The 26,742-nt window shown below is 41.1% G+C and overlaps 1 protein-coding gene across 1 annotated transcript in view; it reads right to left on the bottom strand.

Annotated features, from left to right (window-relative positions):
* Positions 1 to 1,939: 1,939 nt before the first annotated feature.
* The window catches only part of Nipped-A (Transcription-associated protein Nipped-A), a 73,293-nt gene continuing 48,490 nt past the window's right edge, over positions 1,940 to 26,742 (bottom strand). The window contains exons 22-38 of the mRNA XM_080284018.1: positions 26,420 to 26,632; positions 24,971 to 25,189; positions 22,095 to 22,191; positions 21,709 to 21,917; positions 18,913 to 19,053; positions 17,889 to 18,007; positions 14,745 to 15,021; positions 13,457 to 13,631; positions 13,033 to 13,264; positions 12,537 to 12,630; positions 11,289 to 11,504; positions 10,354 to 10,542; positions 9,557 to 9,700; positions 8,303 to 8,444; positions 7,563 to 7,756; positions 6,609 to 6,776; positions 1,940 to 3,210 (exon numbers count right to left, since the gene is read on the bottom strand). Of these exons, the coding sequence (XP_080140144.1) occupies positions 3,133 to 3,210; positions 6,609 to 6,776; positions 7,563 to 7,756; positions 8,303 to 8,444; positions 9,557 to 9,700; positions 10,354 to 10,542; positions 11,289 to 11,504; positions 12,537 to 12,630; positions 13,033 to 13,264; positions 13,457 to 13,631; positions 14,745 to 15,021; positions 17,889 to 18,007; positions 18,913 to 19,053; positions 21,709 to 21,917; positions 22,095 to 22,191; positions 24,971 to 25,189; positions 26,420 to 26,632 (2,907 nt within the window). The 3' untranslated portion in view covers positions 1,940 to 3,132. The remainder of the gene's footprint in view (positions 3,211 to 6,608; positions 6,777 to 7,562; positions 7,757 to 8,302; positions 8,445 to 9,556; positions 9,701 to 10,353; positions 10,543 to 11,288; positions 11,505 to 12,536; positions 12,631 to 13,032; positions 13,265 to 13,456; positions 13,632 to 14,744; positions 15,022 to 17,888; positions 18,008 to 18,912; positions 19,054 to 21,708; positions 21,918 to 22,094; positions 22,192 to 24,970; positions 25,190 to 26,419; positions 26,633 to 26,742) is intronic.

Here is a 26,742-nt window from a genome sequence, read left to right as displayed (position 1 = left end):
AGCTGTCACCAAGGAAATCAGGTAGCAACAAAGGGTGAGGTAACAATGAGAGGAAGGGAAAAGCAGAGTGACAGACATGAAATATGAACGGGCAGTGGAGAAAAAGGTGTTGGATAATTAAGGGACAGTTACAACGTGAACAAAGTGGCATGGGGTCCCCACTCAATATGTGACCATGAGTGAGGCAGGTGTGACCCAAGCGAAGGTGAGCAAGGACAGTCTCCCATCGATGATTGGGATGAGTGGAAATAGACCATGGAAGAACAGAAGGTTTAACAAGGTGAAGCTTATTGGTGACCTGGGAGTCCCAGAAGTTTGCCATAGGTCACGGAAGAGGCAAGTAGGAATAGGAAGACAATAAAGAGCAGGAATGGGTTGATGAGAAGACGTGAGAGACAGACCAGCAGAACGAGCCAGTGAATCTACACGTTCATTATCGGCAATTCCAACATGACCAGGGACCCGGCAAAATTGAATCAACTTCTTGCGTACAGAAAAATCTCATACCAGAGGGTGGTTGGGGTTTATTGCTTAAATAATATTGCTAAGGGACAAACAACTGCACTTAGGTGCAATACCCAAGATCTATCACCAGTTAGGTTTTCCACTCACCAGCGCATCAGACAGCATCACTGCCTCTTTCAACACCTTTTACTTCACTTTTTGTCACATTCAGCCTACAACCTCTCCACCCAGACTCCACAGAGCTCTAAACCAATTTAATGATCTTTCTCACTATTAGCAACCAGCACTGGACCAAGTGCATACATCAGATCTGAGATATTTAATCTGTCAACAGCTGTGCTGCATTTCCATTATTTCAGCCTCTTGCATTACCCTATTCAATCCAAATACCCTGAACAAACCATGGGGACATCACATGCACTTGTCTCACCCTAACACTAATACTGAACCACTCATACATCCAAGTACCATTCCATCCATCATCCAATCCTACGTTGACCCATGAGGAGCATAGGAGCCCGGGGTTAGGCAAGTTGGTCCTGACATTTAAGATGAGTGACCAGCCTTACTCATCCCCGAGTGGCATTAAGTGAGCAATATACCCAAACCAGCCCATGGATATAAACCTTCACAGTCTCAATCCGACTGGAGCGCCATAATTACCCACTAAACCACCAGGCACCATAATTTGGTTAAATGGTTACCACGTGGTTTAGTTTTAATGGTTTCCTGGTGTACATGAAACCATTTGGCTTGTCATTCAGTGTAGTCACCCACCAGCAAAAGGGAGAGGAAAGAATGAAGGAAAAAAGTAGAGGGAGTGTAAAGTCATCCATAGGCAGAAGGAAGAAGAACAAAGGAAAGAAGGACAAGAGGAAGGAAGGAGGAGAGGAAAGGGCAGATACCCGAAAGCAGCACTTTATTGAGTGAGTGGATGGAGAGTGTCCCCACCTACTGCAAGCCTATTTCTTTATATAGCCAGATGCCATAATCTTGTAAAGGGTGGCAGTTTGTCCTTGAGTTAGTTGTTTTATGGGGAGGAGCACTAAACCTCCACTAACTCACTTGTTGATGTGTGGGGAACACGTATAGGTTGGTTATGTGGTTACCACCCAGTGTTGTAAATGGTTTCCTGGCATTCAGAAGACCATTAGGCTTGTCACTTCAAGTAAAGCCACCTGAGAAGGAAAGAAGAGTAATAAAAAGGGACAGGAAAGGTGGGAGAAACAGGAAGAGAGGAAAGCCGACACAGAAAAACAATGGTAAGGGTGAAGAAAGAAGCAGGCAGCATTACATTGTGAGTGGATGATGGTTGCCACCACCATTTCATTACCTACTGTACATACACATGAAAGTACACAGCTATCAAAAAGGGTAATAAATATTGCAACCATTATATTGTACACATTTTATATACAAACTATAAAACTGCAGGTACAAAGCTTATCGTAAAACCTATTTTTCAATATTTCTGCATTGTTTTCATCATTCTATCTTTATAAATTAAGATTAACAATAAATAGCTTCCATGTTTTCTACAGCCATAAACCTAAATGTTTTGTACATTTTTAAAACTTTATTCAACACAGGCAGATCTCTTAAAAACGTAAGTTCCTAATAAGCTTGTACAATCAGAACTACAGGTACAATGTCTTTTAACAGACAAACTTCATGTACATTATGAGGGCTGCCTTCCTTCCCGTATACTATCCTGCCCCAGTCATATTTTCCTAGTATTTGTGGTACATTCTTTAACCTAAATGAGATGACACAGTATATACAATTCTTTTCCATGATGATCAGTGAAATATATTCTTTATGAAAAATTAATATGACTAAATTACAGTACTGAAGGGCATACCCTATCTTGCTACTACAGCTTCCTCAGTGGACACCCTAAATATCACCAATTATATTATGGAATTTACTCTTTTTGCCATATTCTGAAGTATTTTCCTCCCCAATATTCTCTCTCTCCTATCATTTTGGTAACTATTTAACCACCTCACTATAATAAGGCATGTTTTGTTACCTTAAAGCAATTTTAAGTACTGCAATGGAAGGCCCTCATATACTGCAGGGTTAAATGAATGCTGTCTCTAGCCTCTCCAAAGCTAGCTGGAGACAGCAAGAATAAACTTTAAAACTGTCCTCTAACTGAAGAGGTTACTTTTCCAGCCTGTCAGGGCTATACGCTTTACCCTAGTCATCTTCAAAAGGGAGGGTTTCTTGCAGACACACCTTAGTGTTTTTGTCACTCATCCAGTTTAGAGACTGTAAATGGTTCTTATTCATCTACATTTTCTTTATTTTCAGCTTTTCTCCTTTCAGTATTTAATTCAGTGTTTTTTTCTCATTTATTTAACTTGCTTCTCAGTTTTTTTGCCTTTCAATCTTTCACTCCTCAGTACTTTTCTCATTCCTTCCTGATCCTCTCACTTTTACCTTGCATGGGGCACTCATACAGTCAGTGGAAATAAAACTTAAATTTGGCAAACTGTGGAAGCTCAGTCAGTCATATGTTGGGGTGCCTACTGTCAGCTGTAGCCAAAGTGTCTGACATACCCATTTTTCTTGTTCTGATTGTTTGCCCATCCTCCAACTCTTCCCTACCTAACCTCCTCTGGTCTGCTTCTTTTCTTCTCGTCCTCTGTGGCTCCTCCAGTGTTAGAGCCATGGGTGCCAGGCTGGGTCCATGCGACATAGGTTGTCTACACAGTTTACTGCCCGTACTAGCTGGCTCACCTGTAATAAGCAAATACTGTGAAGACAAAAGTAATAATCAACATCCTCCATAAGAAGAGAAAGCCATGAGCCAAGTGTGTTTATCAACTTCCACTGTGGTGCTAGGGAGGGATGCCTTCAAGTGGTAGCACCGACATAATTAACCCCTAAGCACCCCTAGGCAGTCTGGCTGAACGGCCCCAAGTCCCTAAGGAAGGCCACGACCGAAACCAGGCTTTCCCACAGAGCTCTCAAGGAGTGTGTCGTGTTGTTGGCATAGGTGATTGTGTGCAATGCAGTCTTCCATAATGTGCGTAATAGTGTAGGGTGCTGTGTTACATCCTGGACAGGCATCAGTGACGGAGTCATCCAGCCTCTTCTGGTAACTTATGAGGGCTGGATGATGCCCACATATCAGCCTGGCCAGGTGGACCCTGTCCTCAGGAGGGAGATAGGATTCAGACGGGTGGATATCAGGAGGCCGTGCATGCAGCTGTGTGCTGTCTTTCAGTGACTGAATGGAGCGGCAACTGATGGATATGCTTCTGGAAGCTGGTCTGAGGCGGGCAAAGGGGGAGAGATGACAGTATCTGTGTATGATATTGTGTGCTGGGTGTTGTTCTGACATTCCATGGTGTGTGTGGATGTGCTGCCATGTAGTGTAAAGGATGTTGTGGGTTTGTGGAGGCTGCAGCGAGAATTTGGGTGCCTCTCATGTCCAGATGATCCTTGACTTTGAGGACTTTGGTTTCTTGATGTAAGTGGTCTGTCCTAATGGGAGAAATGGCATTCTCCCAAGCTAGACCCTGTATTGGATCATATAGCCCTGCTAGGTTACAGGAGCACGCTACCACTCCCGGCGCGGCAGTCCTGGGCGAGGCTCGAACTCGCAATCCCCTGATTACGAGCTTGATACTCTACCACTGAGCCACCGTGCCCCCAAAATGTGGTGTGTCCTAAGCGTTAGTTGATGTGTATAACCGTTACGATTTTGGGCACAGAGCAACGCCGGTTGATGCATATAGCTGCAAGCGTCTTCCTGCCACCCTTTGAACTTTAACTTATCCTTACTCATTGACGAGACCACCTGGAGACACGGGGATACTCTAATTTAAAAGAGGAAGAGTTGGTGTGTCTTATGTATTTTTAATTGTTTCTCTAGCTGTATAGTTCAGCAGATATTAGGGTTTGAAGTAATGGTATTTTTTCCAAAATCACAATATACCCTGTAGGGAGGAGTGTGCGACATTCGATAACCTCTAGCATGTACAGGTTAGGCTACCCTGTTGCCTCGTTATACTGTACAAGTGTCCCTTAATTCCCTCCCTGTTCCTCAAAAGGCAGATGGTGGAATGCAGAGATAGGTCAACTTCAAACAGCAATGCACCAGGTCATGTTCAGATGAGGCTGGGGTTGCTACTTGTACTACTTCCCTCCATTGTCATCCTGATCATCCCACTATGAACTCACTCTCACCCTCTTTTAGCACTTGGGTCACCTCAGAGTGAAGGGGTGTTCACTGGCCCTCGCTTAGTTTGCTGGGGAGTGACCAATTATGGTGCTTATTTTAAGTGTACAGTACAGTATAATGTTATGTAATATGCACACAGTTAACACCTAGATAAACAAATTTCTACCTCTCATCCCCACATGCAAAAAACTTCACAATTTGCATACCACCACCCTTGTGGGTACCTTATTAAAACCCTGAATGCAGTGTAAGCAAGACCATACTTTTTGTGCCATTCAGGCAACATGTGTAACCACTTGATATGATTAGCCTGTACCCCATATAACTAAGTGTTGTCATCAACGTTACAAAAGGGTCAGATGTCCTCTTCCTCATCTTATGTTCATTAGTTATCATAAAAAACTGTGGGTTTGTCCACATCTTCGTGCTCTCAGTTTTCATAATGCAGCTCTTTAACACCCAACAGCGCCCAACAGTCCTCCATCCACATCACACATATCGTACATGTGAAACCCTCCACAATCCCTTCCCATTCACATACACTTACCCCAGATACACAGACAAAACAAATACATTTAGTCTTTTCACATGCCTTCTCTACTATTGGTCTCAATATACATGGAGAAAATGGGTAACTGGTTGAAGCGTTACACAGACCTGAATGTGGAAGGAAGAGCCCCTGCAAGATCATGGGAAAGGGATGAGGTCCTGAGAAGCACTTACACTCGATGGGAATGTTGCAAGAGACTATTACTTGGGATGCACAGCAATCAAATGAATAGAGCTCACCCATCATTGCATGGAATATTTTTTCAAAATATATCCTAATAAAGGTGGTGGCCAAGTGGTTTAACTCTCACCCCAGACACTCCACCCCCGCAACATGACAAGTTATTCAGTGTATGAAAGCACTCACAGACTGCACAGTAGGAACAATCTCCAACAATCACTTAAAGCCAGAGATGTCATTTATATTATGGTTTATGCTGCAGTATCAGTTAAGAAAGGCATCCACCAGAAGCTAATCACTTGTCATCTGATCATCACAGTTCAGTAATGCTAGGTCTGATTAGCACCTGGTTGGATGACTGCCTGGGAACACCAGATGCTGCTGTATCAACATTTTGCTAAGTGGGAGCACCCACCATCCACTTACTTGAAGTAGCATTTACATCAAGTTTACAGGATTGTAACTAAAAAAACGACAATGAATGATAACCATGCGTAAGCCCAGACTCAATAGCCTATCCCCAGCTCCTTACATTTCTGAAGAGGCAATATAGGACTGGATGGTGTATGGAAAGACATCCCTGAGATGTAAGAGTTATGGCATGAATGTTGGATTACATGGTTCCTGGTTCAATATTAGCCACTGCAGGGGAAAAAAATTACAACTGTTTAGTTTTTAAAATTTTGCCTGTTGTTCAGCACGGCCCACAAGCACCCAATATCCCCACATCCACCACCACTAATACCATTACAAAGTTTTTAAATGAAACAGTCAAAGCTCAGCACAAAGAAGACAATTTAGTATTGGTGCTAAAACAGTGATGTTTGAGGACATGTGGCACCATCTACTAATAAACTGGATAACTGTTGGGCCTCTGGGTAAGGAATTTCAGGCCTAGATATGTCCTGAATTTAAAAGCTTTGTTGTAAAGATGTGAGCCATAGTTTCTGTTCACCCTCTACTCCTATCCTTGTCTGGAAGAAAATCATTACCAGACTTCACTCTGAATGAGGATCCATGTCTTTACTCAGGTGGCAGTTTGAAACTTTGTTAGACTACAAGATGACAGTGATATTTGTACAATCTAGTAAGGTTTCAAATTCCCATAAGAACACTACACAAGATATTCAATGTAGAGTCCTGGTTTCGACTTCCCTCCTGCCAAGGCAGGAGCAGCGAGTGATCAGAAACTTGGGCGCCTGTGTGTACAGTACTTACCTTGCTATCTGCCCCATCACTGGCTGCCAATGCCTGGATACGGGTGGTGATGGCTGTGACCGCCTTGTTGACACGGCTGGTGAGTGCCTCGCCCTCCAGTGGCCCTGAGCCCCCAGCACCCTCCCCCCCTACCCCTTCCTGCCGTTGCTGCCGGAAGATGGAGGAGAACTACTTCAATGTGGAGTTAGTTCACATCATCATCATAATCATCATCATCCAGACCTCCTTTCCCACCCTAGGGCAGGGTGAGGAGTAGCAATGTCCAGACAGCCCAAATCTGCCCAGTCCAACAGGCCACACTTCCATTCGTTCACCATTCAAGCCCCCGGAATCCTGGCTCTATCTGATACGTCAAAAATACTCGCCATGTACTGTAAATTCACACAAACATATCCTATAGAGTCAATCCGGACACTGTCTCGTTAAATAGGGGTGCCAAATCCCTGATCATGTGCCTTTCCTCACAACATTCATCCAGCCAGCTCGATCTCTTGTCCTAGCCTCACTGATTTCCGAACAACTAAGTAATATTAATACTGTACATTATACCACCATCATCATCAGCCTGATCTAATTTTTCCCATCCATGGATGGGATGAATTAAAGTCCAGAAACCGAGGAATGGAAAAAACACGATACAGAGTGGGAACTAATCAACAGGATGCTTAATGAAATAGGCCACACCCCTTCATTCATTATTCCTACTTCCTGACTTATCAAAATAAGCTCTATTATGTCAGATGTATTTTACCAGTGAGCATAAATTACTGCTAGGATTTAATGTTGCATCATATATGTACCTATGGTCTTATACTCATGAAATCACATATATCTTCAAATTTGAGTTAAAACACCATATTCAATATTAGGTAAACACAACTCTGTGCAATTTGGACTGAAGTTTCATGAAACTGAGAGTCTGAGAAATATAAACTTCAAGAAGTGTGGACTCACCTTGTGCCATGAGATGACCTCATCTCTCATGATGGCTCTTAAGAGAGCATTGACTTTGAAGGATGGTGTGGCCAGGCAACGTGCTGTGGCCACCATGGAGGCAGTGAAGGGACCAGATACACCAATGCTGGTCACAAGTTCAGCCAGGTTGGGGGTGAGGCGGAATGGCACAGGTCGGTTTCCATCTAATTCGCCTGCAAGACAGGAGGGCAAATGATGAGATAATCTGACAAGTGGGTTAAAATTATGACTTCAATATTATCTTCTCTTAATGCCTTCATATTATGACATCTTTTTAATTTGTTCTGGCTATCAGCAGACTATTCCATTCTATCTGGGAGAGACATCTCTGACCACTAAGATACTGGGTTTTCTTTCAGGGAATGAACACACACACATTCAATACCTTCAATACTTTACATTTATCATTCACACCTCTTACACTCCACAAGCCATATGAAACGGGCAGGCACACGACCCACATTCATGGCTTTCCTTGCCAGGAGTAAGAAAGATACAGTTGGGGATTCCTAGTTACAACCACCTTCTCCACTTTACACCAATCAGGCTTCCAGGAATGTCAGGAGCAACATTCTTTCTCCCCTATTCCAGGGATTACCCACCCAATGTAGAAGTGTCTGCACATACATTTATAAATACAGAAAGATTATATTCCAGCTGTAGCTACACAGATCCACTGCTCATGAAAAGGACTTACACTGCAGTAATTGTTAGCTTACCCTTGGCATCATCAATATTGAACTTGAAGTATGCCACATTGATGAGACCGGAGTCCTGGTGTATGTACATCATGTCGGGGTACAGTTTGGTCAGGTGTAGCAGGTATTCCATCAATCCGATCAGCGCCAGCTGCACCGTTAGCTGTGTATTTAAAAGAAGGCCATTATCATTTTTTAACCTTAACTTGGCCTAGATTATTGCCCATCTGTACTTTAAATTGACTCTATCGGATACGATTATGTGAAGCTACAGAACGTGGTGAATGTTTTTGGCGTATCCAATTCAGCCAGGATTCCGGGGGCTTGAATGATGAGTGAATGGAAGCGTGGCCCATTAGATTGGGCAAATTTGGGCTACCTGGACATTGCTACTCCTCACCCTGCCCTAGGGTGGGAAAGGAGGACTGGATGATGATGTACTTTATTTCATGTAGCTTAATGGCAGAGAAAGACAATGTTATGGTTCTACATACTTTCCATGTCACTGCATCATGACTGTGTCTTAATTTAATTTTGCCTAAAATTGCCATCTCTAACACAACTGCTAACCTATATCATCATCATCATCATCATCATCATCTAATCATGTGTTGCTCCATGAGTAGCGTAGTTGCCCGGGACTAGGCAAGTTGGTCCTGGCACTTAAGATGACAGTGACCAGGCTCACTCATCCCTTAGTGGCATTACGTGAGCAATAAATCCCAACCACCCGTTGGCTAACCTGTAACTTGAGATTAAAATTACAATATGATCTTAGGAAGAAGTACTATGGAAAGGGTGCAGACCTATAACAATGCTTTTTACTGCAACCAGAAGGTGATTAGGTGGTGGCGACCATCAACCACTCACTTGATGTAGTGCTGCCTACTTCTTCCTTAGCCTTTATCATTCTTTTTCTGTGCCTGCCCTCCTCTCTTCCTATTTCTCCCATCTTTACCTGTCACTACTTATTGCTTTTCTTTCAGTTACAGGTGGCTTTACATTGAGTGACAAGCCAAATGGTTTCCTGTAAGCCAAGAAACCATTTACAACGCTGGGTGGTAACCATATAACCAAACCATACGTGCTTCCTACGTGTCAAGTGGGTTGGTGGAGGGTTAGTGCCCCTCCCTGTAAAACAAATAACTCAGAGTCAAATGGCCACCCCGTACGGGATTATGGCGTCTGGCAATAGACAGACAGACAGAAGGTGATTTAAGCTGCCAAAGGATGAAAATCTAGGCAGTATAAAGATGAGATTGGATGAGTACTAACGATCTTCCTGAAGGTCCAGTAGTGTGTGGGGTTGGGGTAGGTGGTTAGTGCCCAATCCCTCAGCATCGTCCGAGGCACCATGGCTCCCTGCACTTCCTTTACAATATCACGTAACACCTGATGAGATGTCTGCGATCCTCTGGCCTGTAGGTACATATGCATACAGAAATACATAAGGTGAAGAGACATGCAAACACATAACCAAGTAATGAGTAATCCTATACAGGTACAACATTTATTTAGCAAAACAACTTCTGGCAACTGCAACAGAACGATATTTTTCCACATGAAGAATGTTTTGCAAATCAGATTACTTGTTCATTCATCTTTCAGAATTATCTCAATTTTCTTGACGCCTCAAAAATACAAAGCCTACTCAAAACTGCCCCAGTTCAACAGTTATAAACTTTACTATATTACTATGTACTGAATAAATTTTTCCCAACATTCTGATATGGTGAATCTTTTGATGGAAGAAGCCAAGATTGTGAAAATTAAATCTCCTGTTTTTCATTCATTTTTATGTTCTGGCTGCTCAAAAGAAAACTTAAAATGCTGTACACATCTTCATACATTTTACAACCTTTTTTTTGTTTATTTAGGTTCTTCTAGAGAGATTTGTTTCAGCTTTGGAGACAAGTCTCAGTATTACACTGTGTACTAAGTGAACATCTCCAAAATATATAACTTATTTTCCACCATTACAACCCACTTGTTTAAAAAGGACTTCCATGAATACTCGATCACTGTAAGAGATCAGTACCAATGGAATAAGTCAGAATTTGTATGAACTGTACCTGAACCGTAGCAAGCCGCTCGTAGTATCTGGTGACGGGAGTGTCTGGCTCCAGGAGTCTCTTAGCACACCTGAGTTTGTAGATGTCAAGGAGGGAAAGGGAGGAAACATTGTCCTCCACCAGCCTCATCTGTGGGGACACTGCCACCACCCGACTCACACTCAGGTTCACCAGGCGCCGGCTTGTCTCCTGCACAGCCATACACCAATATCACCATAAGGATTACACAGGATAAAATTACACCATCAGGATATGATTATAATGGATAATGTTACATCAAAGGCCATAAACTTAATGCTGTCCCTAAATCAGGCTGATGATTACACTTGATAAAGTTATAACCACATCAGTATGAGGATTAAAACTGATAACATTTAACTTACAGCACATCAAGATAAAATGCTACACCTACCTCAGGACAAGTGTTAAATCTGAATATTTTACACCAAAATCAGAATGACGATTAAACCTGATAATGCCATGCCTACATCAGGATATGGAATATGCCTTTACAATGTTACACCAAAACCGATTTTAATTAAACAAGGAACGTTACACTACCCTTTCCCTACCTATGGATGGGATGAGGTAGGATCCAGAAAACAAGAAAAGATAAACTATGAAAGTGAGAGGACTGTCAACAGCATGTCCATTGAAACAGGTACACACATTCATAATTCAATCAAGTTCTCGGGATCCCAGTTGCACCCCACAAACCTAACAATTACTTTATTTTTGGATCCTTTGGTCATGAGTAACATCCTCATGACTTTTATCAGGATTCTGTGTTTAAGTCTTCTACCATCTGGTTGACTGACAGATGGGCAGACAGGCAAACGTGGGTGAAACATAATATAGTCACCCTTTGGTGATGGAGGCAAAATTAATACAGTGGTAACTTTTCAATCTCCATGCTTTTAATCAACAACACATACCTTCTGTTTAGCGAAGAAGTGGTTGAGCATTCTGAGCAGCTGCAAAACCCGCTCCTCCCGTCGTGCATCGCTGAGAGAATAATCATTGACGACAAGGTACGGGTAGACCCGGCCATTGTGACCCCGGATATGTAGGCGACGTGCTGCTGTCCCATGCTTCTGAACTATATCCACACGAGGCATGAACCGTGCTATACGGATATAGTAATGCGAGTGCTGCGATGGACAGAAAGATATACAGTGATTAATCTTAGTTTAGGCATCCATGTCTGCTCAACCTTTGAAGTTAGACTTCCTTAATATGACAACCACTTCAGTTACATGTACTGGTGAATGTATACAGCCTCCACACGATTTTAGAGTTAACCCCTCACCCAAAGCATATCCTTTATAGCTTACTCGTCATTACTCAATTACATAATGATCATCAGCGATGAATGTGTGAAAAGAAGGCTTCAACTAATCCCTTCAGTTCAGAATGTCTCCTAAAAGGGCAAGAAAATTGTTGGGAGGGGGCAAGAATAAAATAAAACAGCTGTCCTCTGACTAAAGAGATTAAATCACTAAAGGCAATAACATTTTTTTAACTCCTTCAATCAATTACATACTTTTTTTTTTTTTTTACCCTATCCATTCTAAATCCCGGCAATTTCATTAGGTTTGGAAAGATTTTCTGAGTTAGAGGGGTTAGATACAGCCTTCACAAACCCCCTCACTGTAGGCTGCTTCCCTAAGCTAAATAAAATTTCCTGGCAGCAAGACAAAAATATCAAAATATGTCACCAAGGTCAATGTGTTAACTAAGATGATCCTGTCCAACGATGTACAATATCAGAAGCATCAGGTCTTATCAGCATTGTACACATGGGGAGCTCTACCGAGACCAAGGAGAACCAGGTATGGCTCTTCTCAAAAATACTTTACAGGGAGCTCACCTAGCATGTAAAGGTTGTAATCATTTGCTTCTGACGACATACGTGAATAATAACGAAACCCTTTATGTACCTGTATTTTTAAAGCAAGGGAAGCCACAAAGCATCCAAATACTGTTTAATGCCCTCTTCCTTTCACCTAAAATTAAAGACAAATTTACCATTTATTCTGTTTAAAAGTCTTGGACTAATACATTTAGAATATTAGACACCATATATAGGGGAAAGACCAAAAATCCTTGGATCAGGTGCAAAGTTACACAAAAATCTAGCATTTCACGTCATTATAAAATGAATGCAGGGTTCAGATTACCACCTTCGGAAGCAAGAACTCCCCAGGAAGCTCAACCTCTGCTGTCTGGAGGCTGAAGTTGCTGAGATAGCGGCACTTCTCTTCTATCAGGAACCACCTGGGCAAAGGTTGAGGATGAGATAAATTTTGCTACTGCCAAGTAATATGACTTAATTTCATCAATAAAATGAATTCAATGATCAAAACAATTTGTCATGAACAGCACATTATCCTATCATTATAAATCAACACCAAGTTCACATGGGGTAAGGAGGTGCAGAACACAACTGTATTACATATGGTCTACATGTGGACATGGTGTAAAAAAGATAACTCCAGGCACAACTGCCCTCCTCACCCTTCCCTCTCCCGTATAATAGGAAAATGGCTTAGCAAAAGGACTGCTACAATTCTATGCTAATACTCAGGGAGGGAGCATCTGCTCTAAGTCAACTCAGAGAACACATGAATTCACTCTCATCCCCACAGATAACACTGGTAACAATGAAACATAACCTACTTGGGCAAGAGCTTGACTCTAGCCTCAAGAATCTTAATCCATTTCTTGAGCTTGTGTATCAGGTTGTGTAGCTTCATGGCACCAAGTTGTGAGAAGTCAAAGTCCGTGGTGAACTGTCCCTTCATTTTGTGGAACACTGGATCCTGTACAGTGGCTTGGGCTCGCCGAGCTAGAGATTCTGAAGCAGCACTGGCATAATGTCCACCACCACTTACTGAACTGTTGATATTCTCTGCCAAGAGATGTGCCACTTTATGTACAGATAATTCATACAGCATAATGCTATATTCTATGATAATAACATCCTGTACAACAAACACTGGGCTGCTTACATTCTGCAACATAAAAATTAGAATGATTAATATACATTATGATTTTCTGAATTAAGAGAGGATTTACTGCTCAGTACTGCCATCTCACTTACCAATTCCTATGCCAAATGTGGATACAAGTTTCTTGACAAAGGAGAGGGTGTGTGGTGTGATGTTGGCCTCAGACACAGCACCTGAATTCTCAAAGGCCACAGCATAGCACTTAGCAAGCGCCTGTCGCAGCTGTCGTAAAACCACCTCGTCCCAGTACTCACGGAAACACACCATCTAAAACAAAGCCATGTTCATCATTAAAAAATCCATGTACTTTATTCTCATTATATACTGATTAAAGCATCTCAACTATAAACACAAAAATTAAACAAAACAACCCTTCACTACATTATACATTATACCTGTGCCAATATTTCTTACAGGCAAATATATCTATGTTTCAGTCAGCTTAACATAATTACAAACTATGATAAAAACCAGCTATTATACAGTGATTGCAAATGTTTAAAGCACTGTACATATGGCCTCAGTACTCATCACTACAAGGTGCACCACACACAATAACTACAGATTGCACGATCTCGTTACTAGTACAGTACCGTATATGGCCAAAACCATTTGTGTTTCTGTGTATGTAGGTACTTCAACTGTACTCTGAAAACTTACATAACTTTTCTACCCTCTTTAATGAACTATATTTCATTCTGACTAAACAGTTTAACTTCTACTTTCTCCTCTACAATCGCAATGCAATCCAGGAGGATGGCCCCACAGAAACAGATGCTTATCTGTGGTTGATGGGTCTGCTCAGCCAGACAGACCAGGGTTAGGCAACAACACTTAAATTATAGTGTAAAGAATGTAAAAAAATATTTACATATATAAAAAATGCCATATTTTTAAAACAAATATGCATAAAAGAGATGATTCATGATGCTTAGCACCAAATACAATTATTACTGTACTGCCTACACCTTAAACGTTCCTCATACCTACAATAAAGGATTCAATGAACCACAGAACTTATTACATAACCTGGTTCCTCATTGTACAGCAGTTACAAAAGAGCAAAAGATATGGGCTGGAGATACACACATTCATACAAAACAGTACAAACATTTTCCTATACATTCCATGCTTTCAGTTTTTCCCCAAAGTGCAATGAAACTCAATCAACAATAAAAAATATATGCACCAATATGATTACCTCAGCATTATACCTGTACCACAAACTTGTTAAAGTGAGTACCAGTACTGTAAATTAATATTCTGCTCTTAAAATGCCAAGAATACAGTGGTGAAACATGTGCTATGTGGTGACTAGCCTATATCGACTTCACCAGGATATCTGGTACCTAATGATCATTTCAAACTATCAAGTAGTACCTGATCAACAATGCCTTCCAGTGAGGCGAGAACAGTGGGGTGCAGTTCCTTCTGCATGTGCATAATGCGCGAGCACCGCCACATCGGCTCTGTGGCCTTGATGGATCCAGCTGTCTCGGTGCCACCTGGCTGCTGCTGCTGCTGTCCAGTACCTGTTGATGCTCCCTGTTGCTGAGGAGCCTGCTGACCTGCTGGCTGCTGCTGTTGTTGCTGCTGCTGCTGCTGAGCTTTTTGGGATGCAACTGATGCAGGATCTGCATGACACCAATAACACATTCTTCTTGGCCTACCGTACCTCATAACCCTTTCAAATTCACTAACATACAATATACTGTTTAACCATCCTATCCGCATCCATTCTACGCACTCCATACAAATTCCTCAACAGTCCCAAGTCTACTGCTCTTCCTCCTGATGACTTTTCATATTCACAGCATACCAAAGTCTCAACTATAGTGGACACAAACAACCTTTCTTGTAATCCTCTTGCAGCCTCTACACTTTGACTTCTTTAGTACTATGGTCTTTATGGCATCAGCCACTTTCCTTCCATAAGGCTATGAACAAGGTGGTGAGGTACAGTTTATGAGTGTGAGAAGGCACAGAAGACTGGAGATTTAAAACCCTCAATAAATGGATGTAGTGCTGCTCTTGGGTAGCTGCCCTTTCCTCTCTTCCTTCCTTCCTCTTCTGTCTTTCTTTACTTCATTCTCTCCTCTTCCTTTTGCATATGGGTTACTCTACACTCCTTCTTCTATCTCTTTCCTTCATTCTTCCTCTTCTGCCTATGAGTGACTTTACACTGAGTGACAACCGAAATGGTTTCCTGTACACCAAGAAACCATTTACTACGCAGGGTGGTAAACATATAACCAAATTATGGCACCTGGTGATTTAGTGGGTAATTAAGGCACCCTAATTGGATTGTGCCAGTGCAGGTTTCTATCCACAGGGAGGTTGGGGTTTACTGCTCAAGCAATGCCACTCAAGGATGAGTGAGGCTGGTCACTCTCATCCTAAATGTCAGGACCAACTTTCCTAGCCCCGGGCTCCTATGCACCTTATGGGGCAACACAGGATTGGATGATGGTGATGGTGATGATGATGAAGATAAATGGATATAAAAGACAGCAAGGTATGGAAGCAGATAAAGCTGTGCGTGTATTGGTATTACATACTCAGATCAATGACCCATAGTTCCTGCAATTCAGTAATCCCTCCACTATCCGATGTAACAGAGCCAATGGCATGTCCGGATAGTGGGCCCCAGCCTCCTGGACTTGTACTTATGGACCCTACCCTAGCCTGACTCAGAAAAACACCTATACAACTCCCTACTGGATATGCATAGCACCTATTTAAACCTATTTAAGACCCTTTTCACACCAATAATGGACATAAAGCATGAAATAAATGAAAATGAACCTAAGAATGAGGAATTAGAAGTGACTGTACCTCAGCCAGGGTACTTACAGCACGTCTGTGGCCGCCTTCTCTAAGGCTTTGGCAGTGGTGAAAATGCTCTTGAAGCACGTACAGTAATCCAGTGTTGTGCCGCACTTAACTCCTTGCACTGGGAGTTATAATTGTTTAACACTGCACATTGTTCTTAACTGCACCACGCCAGTTTCAACTGCCAATTTGCACTCCACAGTTAATCCTTTGCATTCTAAATCCTAATATCTTGACACTGCAAAACATTGTATTTTCCCGTGTGGTCTAGTGGCAAGGTATTGCAATTTATTCGCTGTTTATTCACAAAAAACGATAGGCATCTACGTGAGATCGAAGTTAGGCAGTAATTGTTGGTGACGGGGAAACTTAGTTGCCAGATCGCAACGGCCACATTACCAATCTCCTCAATTTTCATTACCAAATTCGTAAAGCAAGCATTTATTCTTCACTAATCATATATACAAGTGGACATACATGTAATCACTCTTCTTATAATTAACAGCATGTTGATTATTTTCACGCTATGTAGGTAGCAGATTAACAAGAAAGAGCAAACAATCCACCATCTCCATCCCGTGTATCCTCATACATGTGAAAAATCCGTTTGGTAATGCATTACTCCGATTCATTACCAAACGAATTTTTCATTACCAAATTGGCCCACATTCGGTAATGAAAAATACCAAATGGCAACCCTGACAGGGGAGGGGGGAGGGGGGAGGAAGGAAAGGGTGAAGGGGCCGTGGTGTAAGCAGCTGTTCAGTGCCGCGTGGCAATTTCAAAATACGGGAGGGAAAAAATTGGGATTTGGGGGGATTTTTTTTTTTTTTTTTTTTTTTTTTTTTTTGGCCATTTTTAGGTTCCAAAGGTCCAGGCCTACAATGTCCAGTAAGTGGAGTGTCCGGAAAGTGGGCATTCGGATAATACGGGAATTACTGTACTTGTATAAGTAAAGGTAAAGTTCTTTTCTGATAATCTGGAATTATACAGCAATCATAACAAAATTAAGGTGCAAAACAAAAAGGACTAACACTGGATAGTTAATCCATCCATCATCCAATCACAATTATCTTAATTCTGGCCTGCTACTGTCCTACATCACTGCATCCAGTAGTTCAGCTGTTATTTCCTTCTACCAGCCTACCAATTATATTAATTCACACATCCAATCCTTTACTGGTCCATCAGTAGCATTGGTGGCCCATGGCTTGGCTATCAGTCCAAATATTTAGGGCAAAAGACTAGTCATTCACTCCTGGAGCAGCATTAAGTGAGCAATAAACCCCAACCATGCCCTGGATTTAAACCATTGGCTAAATCTGGATGAAGTTCCATCAGATTAAACAAATGGATCTATTTCTTGGTTATGTGGTTAAAACAATACTGAATAAAGAGTACATAGTTTCCTTGGTTACAGAAACCATCTAACTTGTCACTCAATACAGTGGCAGCTGAAGGTGGCGCTACAGTAACCCTTGCCGAACTGCAGGCCTCGTGAGGCACAATGAAGGTCTGCACAGGCCAAGCTGCAAGTTGGGCTACACTGGTTGAAAACAATAACACATGGAAGGTAAACTGCCTTACAAAGAATCAGCCTGGCAGGAGTTAACTGTATGCTGCTGAACACCCCTACTGACCACTAGAATATATGGAATAAATTAACAGATAAAGTTTAAGGTTCAACATGACCTACCACTCTTGATCCTGCCCCGCTGCTCTATCTTCAGGGTGAGATACAATGTTCGGATGGGGAAGTAAACAGCCTGAGGGAACATCCGCCCTACTTGGTTCAGCAAATTAATAATCACCTGAAACAGACAGAACAGTAATGGAATATGTAAAAAAAAAAGGGGGGGGGGGAATCCATCCATCCATCAAACATCCAATCCTAAGTTGCCCCACGAGGTGTAGGAACCTGGGGCTAGGCAAGTTGGTTCTGACATTTAAGATGAAAGTGACCATCCTCATTCATCCCTGAGTGACATTACATGTCCAATAATAATAATAATGAACACTGAATTGAACATAATGCTAAGTGTATATCACCTAGTACATTTTAGCCCTCTCAGGAGTGGATGGGTCCAGGTCTACATTAATTTCCAATATTTAAGGCAAGGGTGACCACTCATATGCTAATGAACTCCATGCCTTCAAATGCAAAGTATCAAGAAATCTCAAAATACACAACTGTTGATTTTAGTTATCTTATGTTCAACTTTCTTTGGAAAAGGTAACCTATACAGGTTCCAACCTTCTGTCTTTGAATACATTCATGTTTTTATAGCATTCTTTATTCCTGTCTCTTTCATCTCACACAGCTGGAGGTGCCTGCCTATGCTGACATGGGCATAGACAGGAAGTATGTGTAGCTACAAGGCATCTCTATGCATTTCTGTATTGATCAAAGGTAGAAAATGAGACTTTCCAAAACTTTCCTCATGATTTGCTGGACTTTCACAGCTTATTCTGAAGACTGAGTGGGCTGCATATTACTTATTCCACCATTACAGCTTTAAAAAATCTTTCTTTGCTTCAACCCAGTGATGGTACATCCACGAGGCATCTCTTTACAGACATCTCAAAGGCAAATACAGTCATCACAGAGTTAATCAGGTTACATAAGATATCACTATCAGCCTAAGTATTTTCCCATCTAATGACAGATTGAGGTGGTTACATAAAACTGAATGCAGTTTAGACTTAAGTTACAGACCTTGCCCTCTGGCCGAACAAGGCAGGTCAAAAGTTGTGGTATCCAAGGAAGCCACTGAATAGCAGGTACACCGACACAATAGCGGTCAACAGCCTCACTGAGACTTCCACTTTCATCATCGTAACTCAGTAGCCACAACACCTGAAAAATTATATATCAACTCCACAAACACAGTACAGTACAGGGTACGAGTGCTTCAGGAGAGAGAAAAAATTACACACACACATATATATATATATATATATATATATAGTTACCTCTCACATAATGCGCGAATATTGTTCCTGGCAAGTCCCGCTTTATGAAAATTCCGCGTTATACAGCCATATGTTTACATGTTAAAGGGTTTCATAGTACCCAAGCCAGCCCCAACCTCACCTTTTGGGGCAATTTTCCAGGATTTTTCCCAGGACATTACCTACCTAAAAATGACTTCAGTACCCACAAACACTGGAGGATTCCTCAACCTGAACTGAAGAGTTTGTGTATGTTTACAGAGTCAATTGGAACTTCTTTCCTCTCCCGTCAGTTGCAGAACATGACCAGGTACCTTTCCATCATAACAAGCGCTGCGTCAGACGAATAGTTGACTCATTGACTTGGCACTTTATGGCGATGGCACAATTACATTCTCCTCTCTCCTTCCGCTTGATCACGTCAAGCTTCTGCTCCTTGGTCAAACTCTTCTACCGTGTTGCTGAGTCACTTAGCGTGGCATGGTTAGGCTGGGTCAAGTGGCCAAAAAAAAAAAAAGAGCAAAGTTAACACACAGCACGTGTGGAGGCAGAGAGCAGGCAGAGGGTTGACTGGAGTGGCACAGGAATCAGGGTTGCCAACTCACATTTTCAAATGTCATGCTCATGCCTAAAAGTCGCTAAAATGTCGCTAACCATTCTATCAAAAGTCGCTAATATTACTCCCCCCTCCTCCACATTTTTGTAATCAAGTTATAGCAATTTTTTCTGCACAATATTGACGAAATAGGTCAATATTAATCAACAGGTTAAACATGGCCAGAGTTCCCTCCACTTTTTTTGCTTCAAGTTTCTTAAATGGGAGAACTGTGTGTCATTACTAAAAAGGCTCTGCAGCTTTCTTATATTTGTTTGTGTTTCTGTGTTTCTCAAGGTTGCACACTTGCAAATTTTACAAGATCCATTTCTATTATCTCCAGGGACCTTGAGAAGCCAGTTTTTGTACTTTTTCGTCTTTTAGCCACGACTTTCTAAATTTCTGCGAATATTGTGGCTTGCCCATTTTTAAGAAAATCCAAGCACTTTCTTCTGGGCTCATAGTAGACTCGTGACTGACTGCGTCGTGTGCAGTGTAGGTCTAATATGTACTGAAGTTTCACAAAGACATGTCCTGTATGGACGCTGGTGCCACTTCGTAAATAAAGTTGAACAGCTTATTTCTATTTTATCATGTTCATCACAGATCATTAACAGAAAATTGGTTGGCATTGTTTTTCCAAGTCGTACCAGATGTACTTAGCACTACCATAAGTACCAAATCTCATAAATGCATTTTTGTATGTAGCAAAATCAGCATAACCTGTGGCTTGGTCTGGGCAAACCGCCAAGAGGCAGAGAGGATCAGGGGATATGTCACGTGCAGATACAACACACGCTATGACTAAATCTGCCTGAGTTTTGTCTGTTTTTTTACAGTGTTTTGACCAGCTGTCTCACGTAATCACTAAATACAGTATTCCATAAATTTTGGCCTCAGGGCCCATTTTCACTATCGTAGCAGCGTCGTACGTTTTTTTAACCCTATCCCGTGAAGGATGGAGAGTAAATTCTCGGTGTGCACGAAACTCTTACTCGAGAGCTTTCAGAACAGTCACGTACTGTAGAGATATTTTACTTCTAACGCTTGTAGGAAAGTTACAATTCATCACAGAAAGGCCACTTTGGTCTCATTTTGAAGATGAAGAGTTTTGCTCTGTCATACATTGTCCACAAAGACAATACATACAAAATAAAATGCAAAAAAAGTGAGTAGAAGTCAGGTGACATGCTGAAGTTTTACACTGTCCTTTATAAAAACATTTGTAAAAAAAAAAAATAAAAATAAAAAAATAAATAAATAAATAAATTTTTTTTTTGCTTCAATACGTAACCAAATGAATTTCCTTTCCAATAATGCATTATTTGTTGTATTTACATAAATAATAACGCCACATATATACGTGAGATAAAGGAGCATAAGTGTTTGGCAGGAGGTCAAGAGGAATACATCCTACCGGTGAGGAACCTCACACCACACTGAACCAAGCAAAGCAAGTGAGCACGCATGCACCAGCTGTGGCAGGCTTAGCTCCACCCACTTTTGCCCATCATCCAACAAAGATAACAACTCCCTAAATATTTCTTTAGAGATTACATCTGATGACGGGCAAAGTCGTCATACTGACGTCAGAGGTTGATAAACGCATGACGACACTGGTAAGTCTAAGAGTTAAGAAATGGATAATTTTTCCACCCACGTAATATTTGTCAAAATCACATTTTGACCACATCTTGGACTAAAAAGGGGGGGGGGGGATGCTATGACTGTTTCCGCGCTCTCTGATCACGCGTTATGTGAGAGGTGACTGTATAACCAAGTAAATATATAAAGTACACGTACAAAGTGGCACTGATTGATAGCAAAGGTGAGTTTCTGATAACTCACTTATTCAAAAATATTACTTAACCTAACATACTTCCCCAGAGGTGTATAATCACATTCATTTGGGAAGCAATTTTAAATCGAATACAGTACACCTGAGTTACTGAAACATGGTCTGACCTTAGCAAGGTACTTTCGTGATTTGGATTCATTCTGATGACGGGAGGCATGTAGATAGCAGGTGATAGCAAACACCCCTAGGTTGGTTTGCTTGGGATCCCTGGTAAATAATGCCTCTAGGTAGTCTCCCCACAATGCCCATGCCTTCACCAGTGTGTCATGTAGTTGTACTGCTGCACTTAAAGCTTTGTTGGCTTCTTCACTCCGTCCTGTCCATAACATACGGCACAGCAGTTGCAATTACAGTACACTGAAACACAGCTTCAACAACAAAAATTTGACACAATGGTTCTAATATGTTACATCACTAGAATGGGATGACACTAATAACACAAAATATAGATACATAACAGGGTTTTGTACGATTCAGCAATTGCAATACATACCTAGCTGTGATAAAAACATGCCCTTGAGGGCGTAGAATTCTGCAGTCATATCCTTGTTGAAGAATTTCAAGTTTGTTGATTCAATCACCTCTAATCCCTGAAGTAATGTGAGAAAGTATTCATCCTGAATTAAAAGATGTAGTATGACAAAAGCAATATATGTTGAATAATATGAATCATATGGAGACAAACATTAAAAGTATTATCTTGTAATGTCTGGACTAAGTAGCCTAGCCCTGCACCCCTATGCTCCCGGTGGGCAATAAAGAACTGGATAACTGGATAATGAACACAAAATATGTACCAGACTTGGTGGGAGATCCAAATACTAGCTAACTGAAACTACTGCCACAAATCTTACATCTTGGTGTGGTGCTTTACTCAAACTGTGCAAAGCTTGTTAGAAAGTTCCCGTTGTGTGGGTTCTCTTATCCCTGATTTTAAAGTCTATAAAATATCACAGGCAAAGAAGAATTGTATTTAAAAAAAAAAAAAAAAAAAAAAAAAAAAAAAAAAAACTCTATCCAACAACTTATATTTACAATGTTTCCTGTACTCATCATTATGAAAAGGGGTAACAGACTGACAGCTACTACTGACTTTGAGACTAACATGAGTGAATTGTGGCTACAAGTTTGGCAAAAAGGCACAGTCACATAAAGCTTAATCACTAGCAAGTGGTCAAAGTCAAAGCTAAGACTCACACTGTCACAAATTTTTTATATCAGATTTCTTTTCCCCAGCAATTTTCAGCAAATGCTGGCAAGCAATTAGCAGATTCTGGCACCTGATCTAGGTTCCAGTTCCTAGAAAACATCAGATGTGGCACGGCCACCCTTAATGTGGGGATTTCATGAAAGGAAGCATGGCATCTTTTTTATGCATGTCGGCTATAGATAGATAGACAGATAGATAGATAGATAGATATACATACATAGACAGATAAATAGATAGATATACATACATAGACAGATAGATAGATAGATAGATAGATAGACAGATATAGGGGGGAAAAAAAGTACACAAACATAATTCAATGCTGCTGCTTCCTACAGAATCCCCATACTGAGGCAGGCCATGGTACAGGTGCTGTTTTATATGGACTGAAAGCTGAACCAACTGCCAGAACCACAAAAATTCGTCCCAACAGTTGCTAGAAGCTGTTGGGAAAAAGAAACTCAAGATGTGTAATAAGACTAGTACATAATGTCAGAGTCTCAGCTTAGATTTTGTCTTTGTGGCTGACTGTTTCCTGCCTGAGAGTGATGAGTGTTGTGGCTAGTTACCTGCTTGTAATTATACTTCACTCTCATGGCAGTACCTCTATGGGTTGATGGTTGCAACTCATCTACTACCTTAAAGTGAGTAAGAGTCAACATCATATTACCCACTTTGGGGCAATGAGATCCAAGCATAAGCTACCGTAGTCCAGAATATTTATGGTTCAAGACATCGACCTGTGAACCGGTTAGTGTTTACATAATTGCAAAACTTCACAGAATTTCAAATGGTTTTTAGACCGATTTTTTTATTTAATACATTTACCTTCCAATCATTTATAGCTATCTTAAAGGACTGTTTCTTAACCCTCTGACTTTATGAAACTGCACCCAGCTGAATAAAGTCATCTAGTAATACCCTGAATAAAGTACCTAAATGAATATAGGGTACTGAGAGATACAGGACTGAAACTGAAATACAGTATTAATGTTTCAAAAGCTCTTGTAATTTTATAATCAAATGGTAATTTACAGCAAAATCTCACAGGAGCCTCTGTCCCAAAGCTTAGAATTACCAATCTTCACTTTATGGTTAGTTTTTCCAAAAACAGGCTATAAGAGGTGCTAAGAAGTGGGGGCTGACAAATGCCATAAATGATGTTGTTGTTGTTCTTGTTGCTGTTGCTGTTGCTGTGGCTTCATGCTCATTTGTATGTGAACCTGGTGGTTTACCGAGTGAAGCTGTCCACCATCCTCTTTTGGAGGGATAAGGAGGAAGATGAGGTAAGCCTGTATAACCATGCAGCAGTGTTGCCTAGTGACAGTGATGCCACCTCATGAAGTCATCCCTTTCCAGTACTAGAACCATATATAAAAGTGGGACACAGAGGTTCTTTTACTATATTTAAACAAAGAAACTGTACTTTAAGGTATGTCAGTGTATGTCCTTCTTCACTTCCAAGTGCATCATATTCAGTTCCTATACTATACTCAGGCAAAACCAGATAAACAATAATCACTGGAACTACACTATTGTGGACTAACAAAGTACATACACAAGAAAAAATGTTAACAGAAATTACATGCTGGTGATAGAGATAATTGATGTGTCCAGTAGAAAACAGGGTGTAAATACAGTATACAGGGTGTAAATACAGTATACAGAAACAGAAATAGAAAAAGAAAATAGGTAACATAGAATGCAGGAAGGGAAGTCAGCACAAAGATAGAAGTATTGTATACCTATTGGAAAACAAAATGGGTTAAAGTAAACACAAAATGAGAAAAACTGGGAAGGTAAGAAAAGTATGGGATGATGAGGAAAGGTAAGGGAGGTGACAGGATGAAGATTTGAAGATGGGAATATATACTGGTTAGAGAAGTTGGCTGAAGTCTGAAAAAGGAGTCAGTTTGATATCAGTGTCACTAAACATGGCTAATATTCTGCAAGACCCATCAACATGTCATAAAAGCAATCCTACTAGTACCATCACCTCAGTCATGAATGAGGGCCCTAGCATGTATTTAATACAGGCACTGGGTATGGGCATCCAAACTGGTGACAAGTGAAGGCGTGACATGCACAAGGACTGTGCGGCTGAAGTGAATGAAATGTCAAGTCTAGCTCAGTCAAAATAAATAAATAAATAAACTCACCCCTTGAAGTTCATTCTTTCCCATTCCTGTTGACATGGCCATCTGATGGTAACACTTGACTTGCTGACGGATCTTCTGGAAGCAGTCTACCACAGGCACAGAGGGAATGGTATGGATACGAGAGAGAGAGTCCAGACAAACATTGCTTAAGTTGTGTTTGCGAGCAATCTTCCCAAAGTGTATTATGGCCTGAGCTGAAGCATGGACGCCAAGCATGCTCTGCAACACAACAGTAATGTGAGTACTCTGTCTCACACATTACCCTCAACATCACCACTGACACCTTCAGTCCAATAATGTGCTGTAATTCATTTCTTATTGTTTCCAGATTAGTTTATTCAGATTATGGGAGACCTTTCAAAATGAAAAGGTTAACTGTAGCCTTTACCAATCACTTTAATTACTAAATATCTTTCCAAAACTGAATAAAATTTTCTGCAGAGAGGTAGATTAAAATAAGACAATTCAAAATCTAACTGGAGGAGTAAATATCCTGATCAGATATCCCCCAGTACTGTATATGGCTGGATGGTATACACAAATATGAAAAAGAAAGCATAAAGTACAAGACTCATCCACAGAGTACCCAAGGCAATTGACCATATATTTATTCACTCACCATTCATCATCCTGCCTTCCCCCCCCCCCCCAACCTAATGATGACATGGGCAATTCAGAGAAACTATTAAGTGGGAAAACCATGTGATCTGATTATCCCTGCATATCATTTAAGTGTTTTATACCATGCTTTACTTTCAATTTCTTTTTGCCACTTAACTCCATACACTTTTCTCTCCAATCTGGTCCCCTTAAAAACTCAATGCAACCTCCAACCCTGTCCACTTTATGTACATCATGCCCTACCAATATTTCTCCGATCCCTCTGATCTCTTATACAACTCTGTAAACTCCAAACAGCTTGCACTTTTCCCTGCTCCCCTGCAAGATTCCATTTCTTCAGCATTCAATCTTATTATATCTCTATCCTGCATACAAGTTTTAAAAATATATAAGCTATTGCTATCATGGCTTCAAAGAGCATTATCCTCATTCTTTTACTGAATAAGAAGAACCTCTTCACCTCCCAAAATCTTTAATCCCTGCCAAAAACAAAGATATTTTAATCTCTTTTTTCCTTGGGTGCAGCAACAACTATTTCCTGCATCATTCAGTATTTCCTTCACCTGCTCATTACACTTCCTGTTGGCTACAAAGTATTGTAAATTCATGTTTCAGGACCCTTCTTTAGTGTTTTTTGCTAGCAAGTTCTCAGAAAAATGGTTAAAACTTCCACTGCCACGTACTCAGTTGTGTTGACACCTCCCCATACTGTACTTGGTGTTACAGTTGTACAGGATAGTTGTGATATTCATGAACACATCCCTGACTTACAATGAGGACTTACTGTGCTTTTAGCATGGCAGTACTCTCTCTCAATCTTTGCCTCACCTGATTCTCGCCCGAGTCTGTGTAGTGGCTGACAATGAACTGGTAGTGGTGCTGCCGCCAGGTAAAGATGTCTGACCAATGAGAGAGATCATCTGCAATGACAGGCAGACGGTTGCGCCAGGTTTTAACGATGGCCTTCATGTCATGCAGGGAGTTGGTGCGGCCATGAACCAGACCTTGGTGAATCTGACAAGCCTCTTGTAACTCCATAACCTGAAAATTCAATACAAATGGTTCTTATTGTCCCTGCTGTGCCCCGGGTTCATGTACCATATGGTTCTGGGTTGAAGCTACCCTTCTGCAGTCTGTAATCCTCTTCTGGG

The sequence above is a fragment of the Coenobita brevimanus genome, chromosome 99, assembly GCF_032717465.1.
Source record: "Coenobita brevimanus isolate Jiangsu-jjx chromosome 99, ASM3271746v2, whole genome shotgun sequence".
Lineage (NCBI taxonomy): Eukaryota > Metazoa > Arthropoda > Malacostraca > Decapoda > Coenobitidae > Coenobita > Coenobita brevimanus.
The sequence above is the reverse complement of the archived record's forward strand: the minus strand, read 5'-3'. Positions and strand labels throughout refer to the sequence as shown.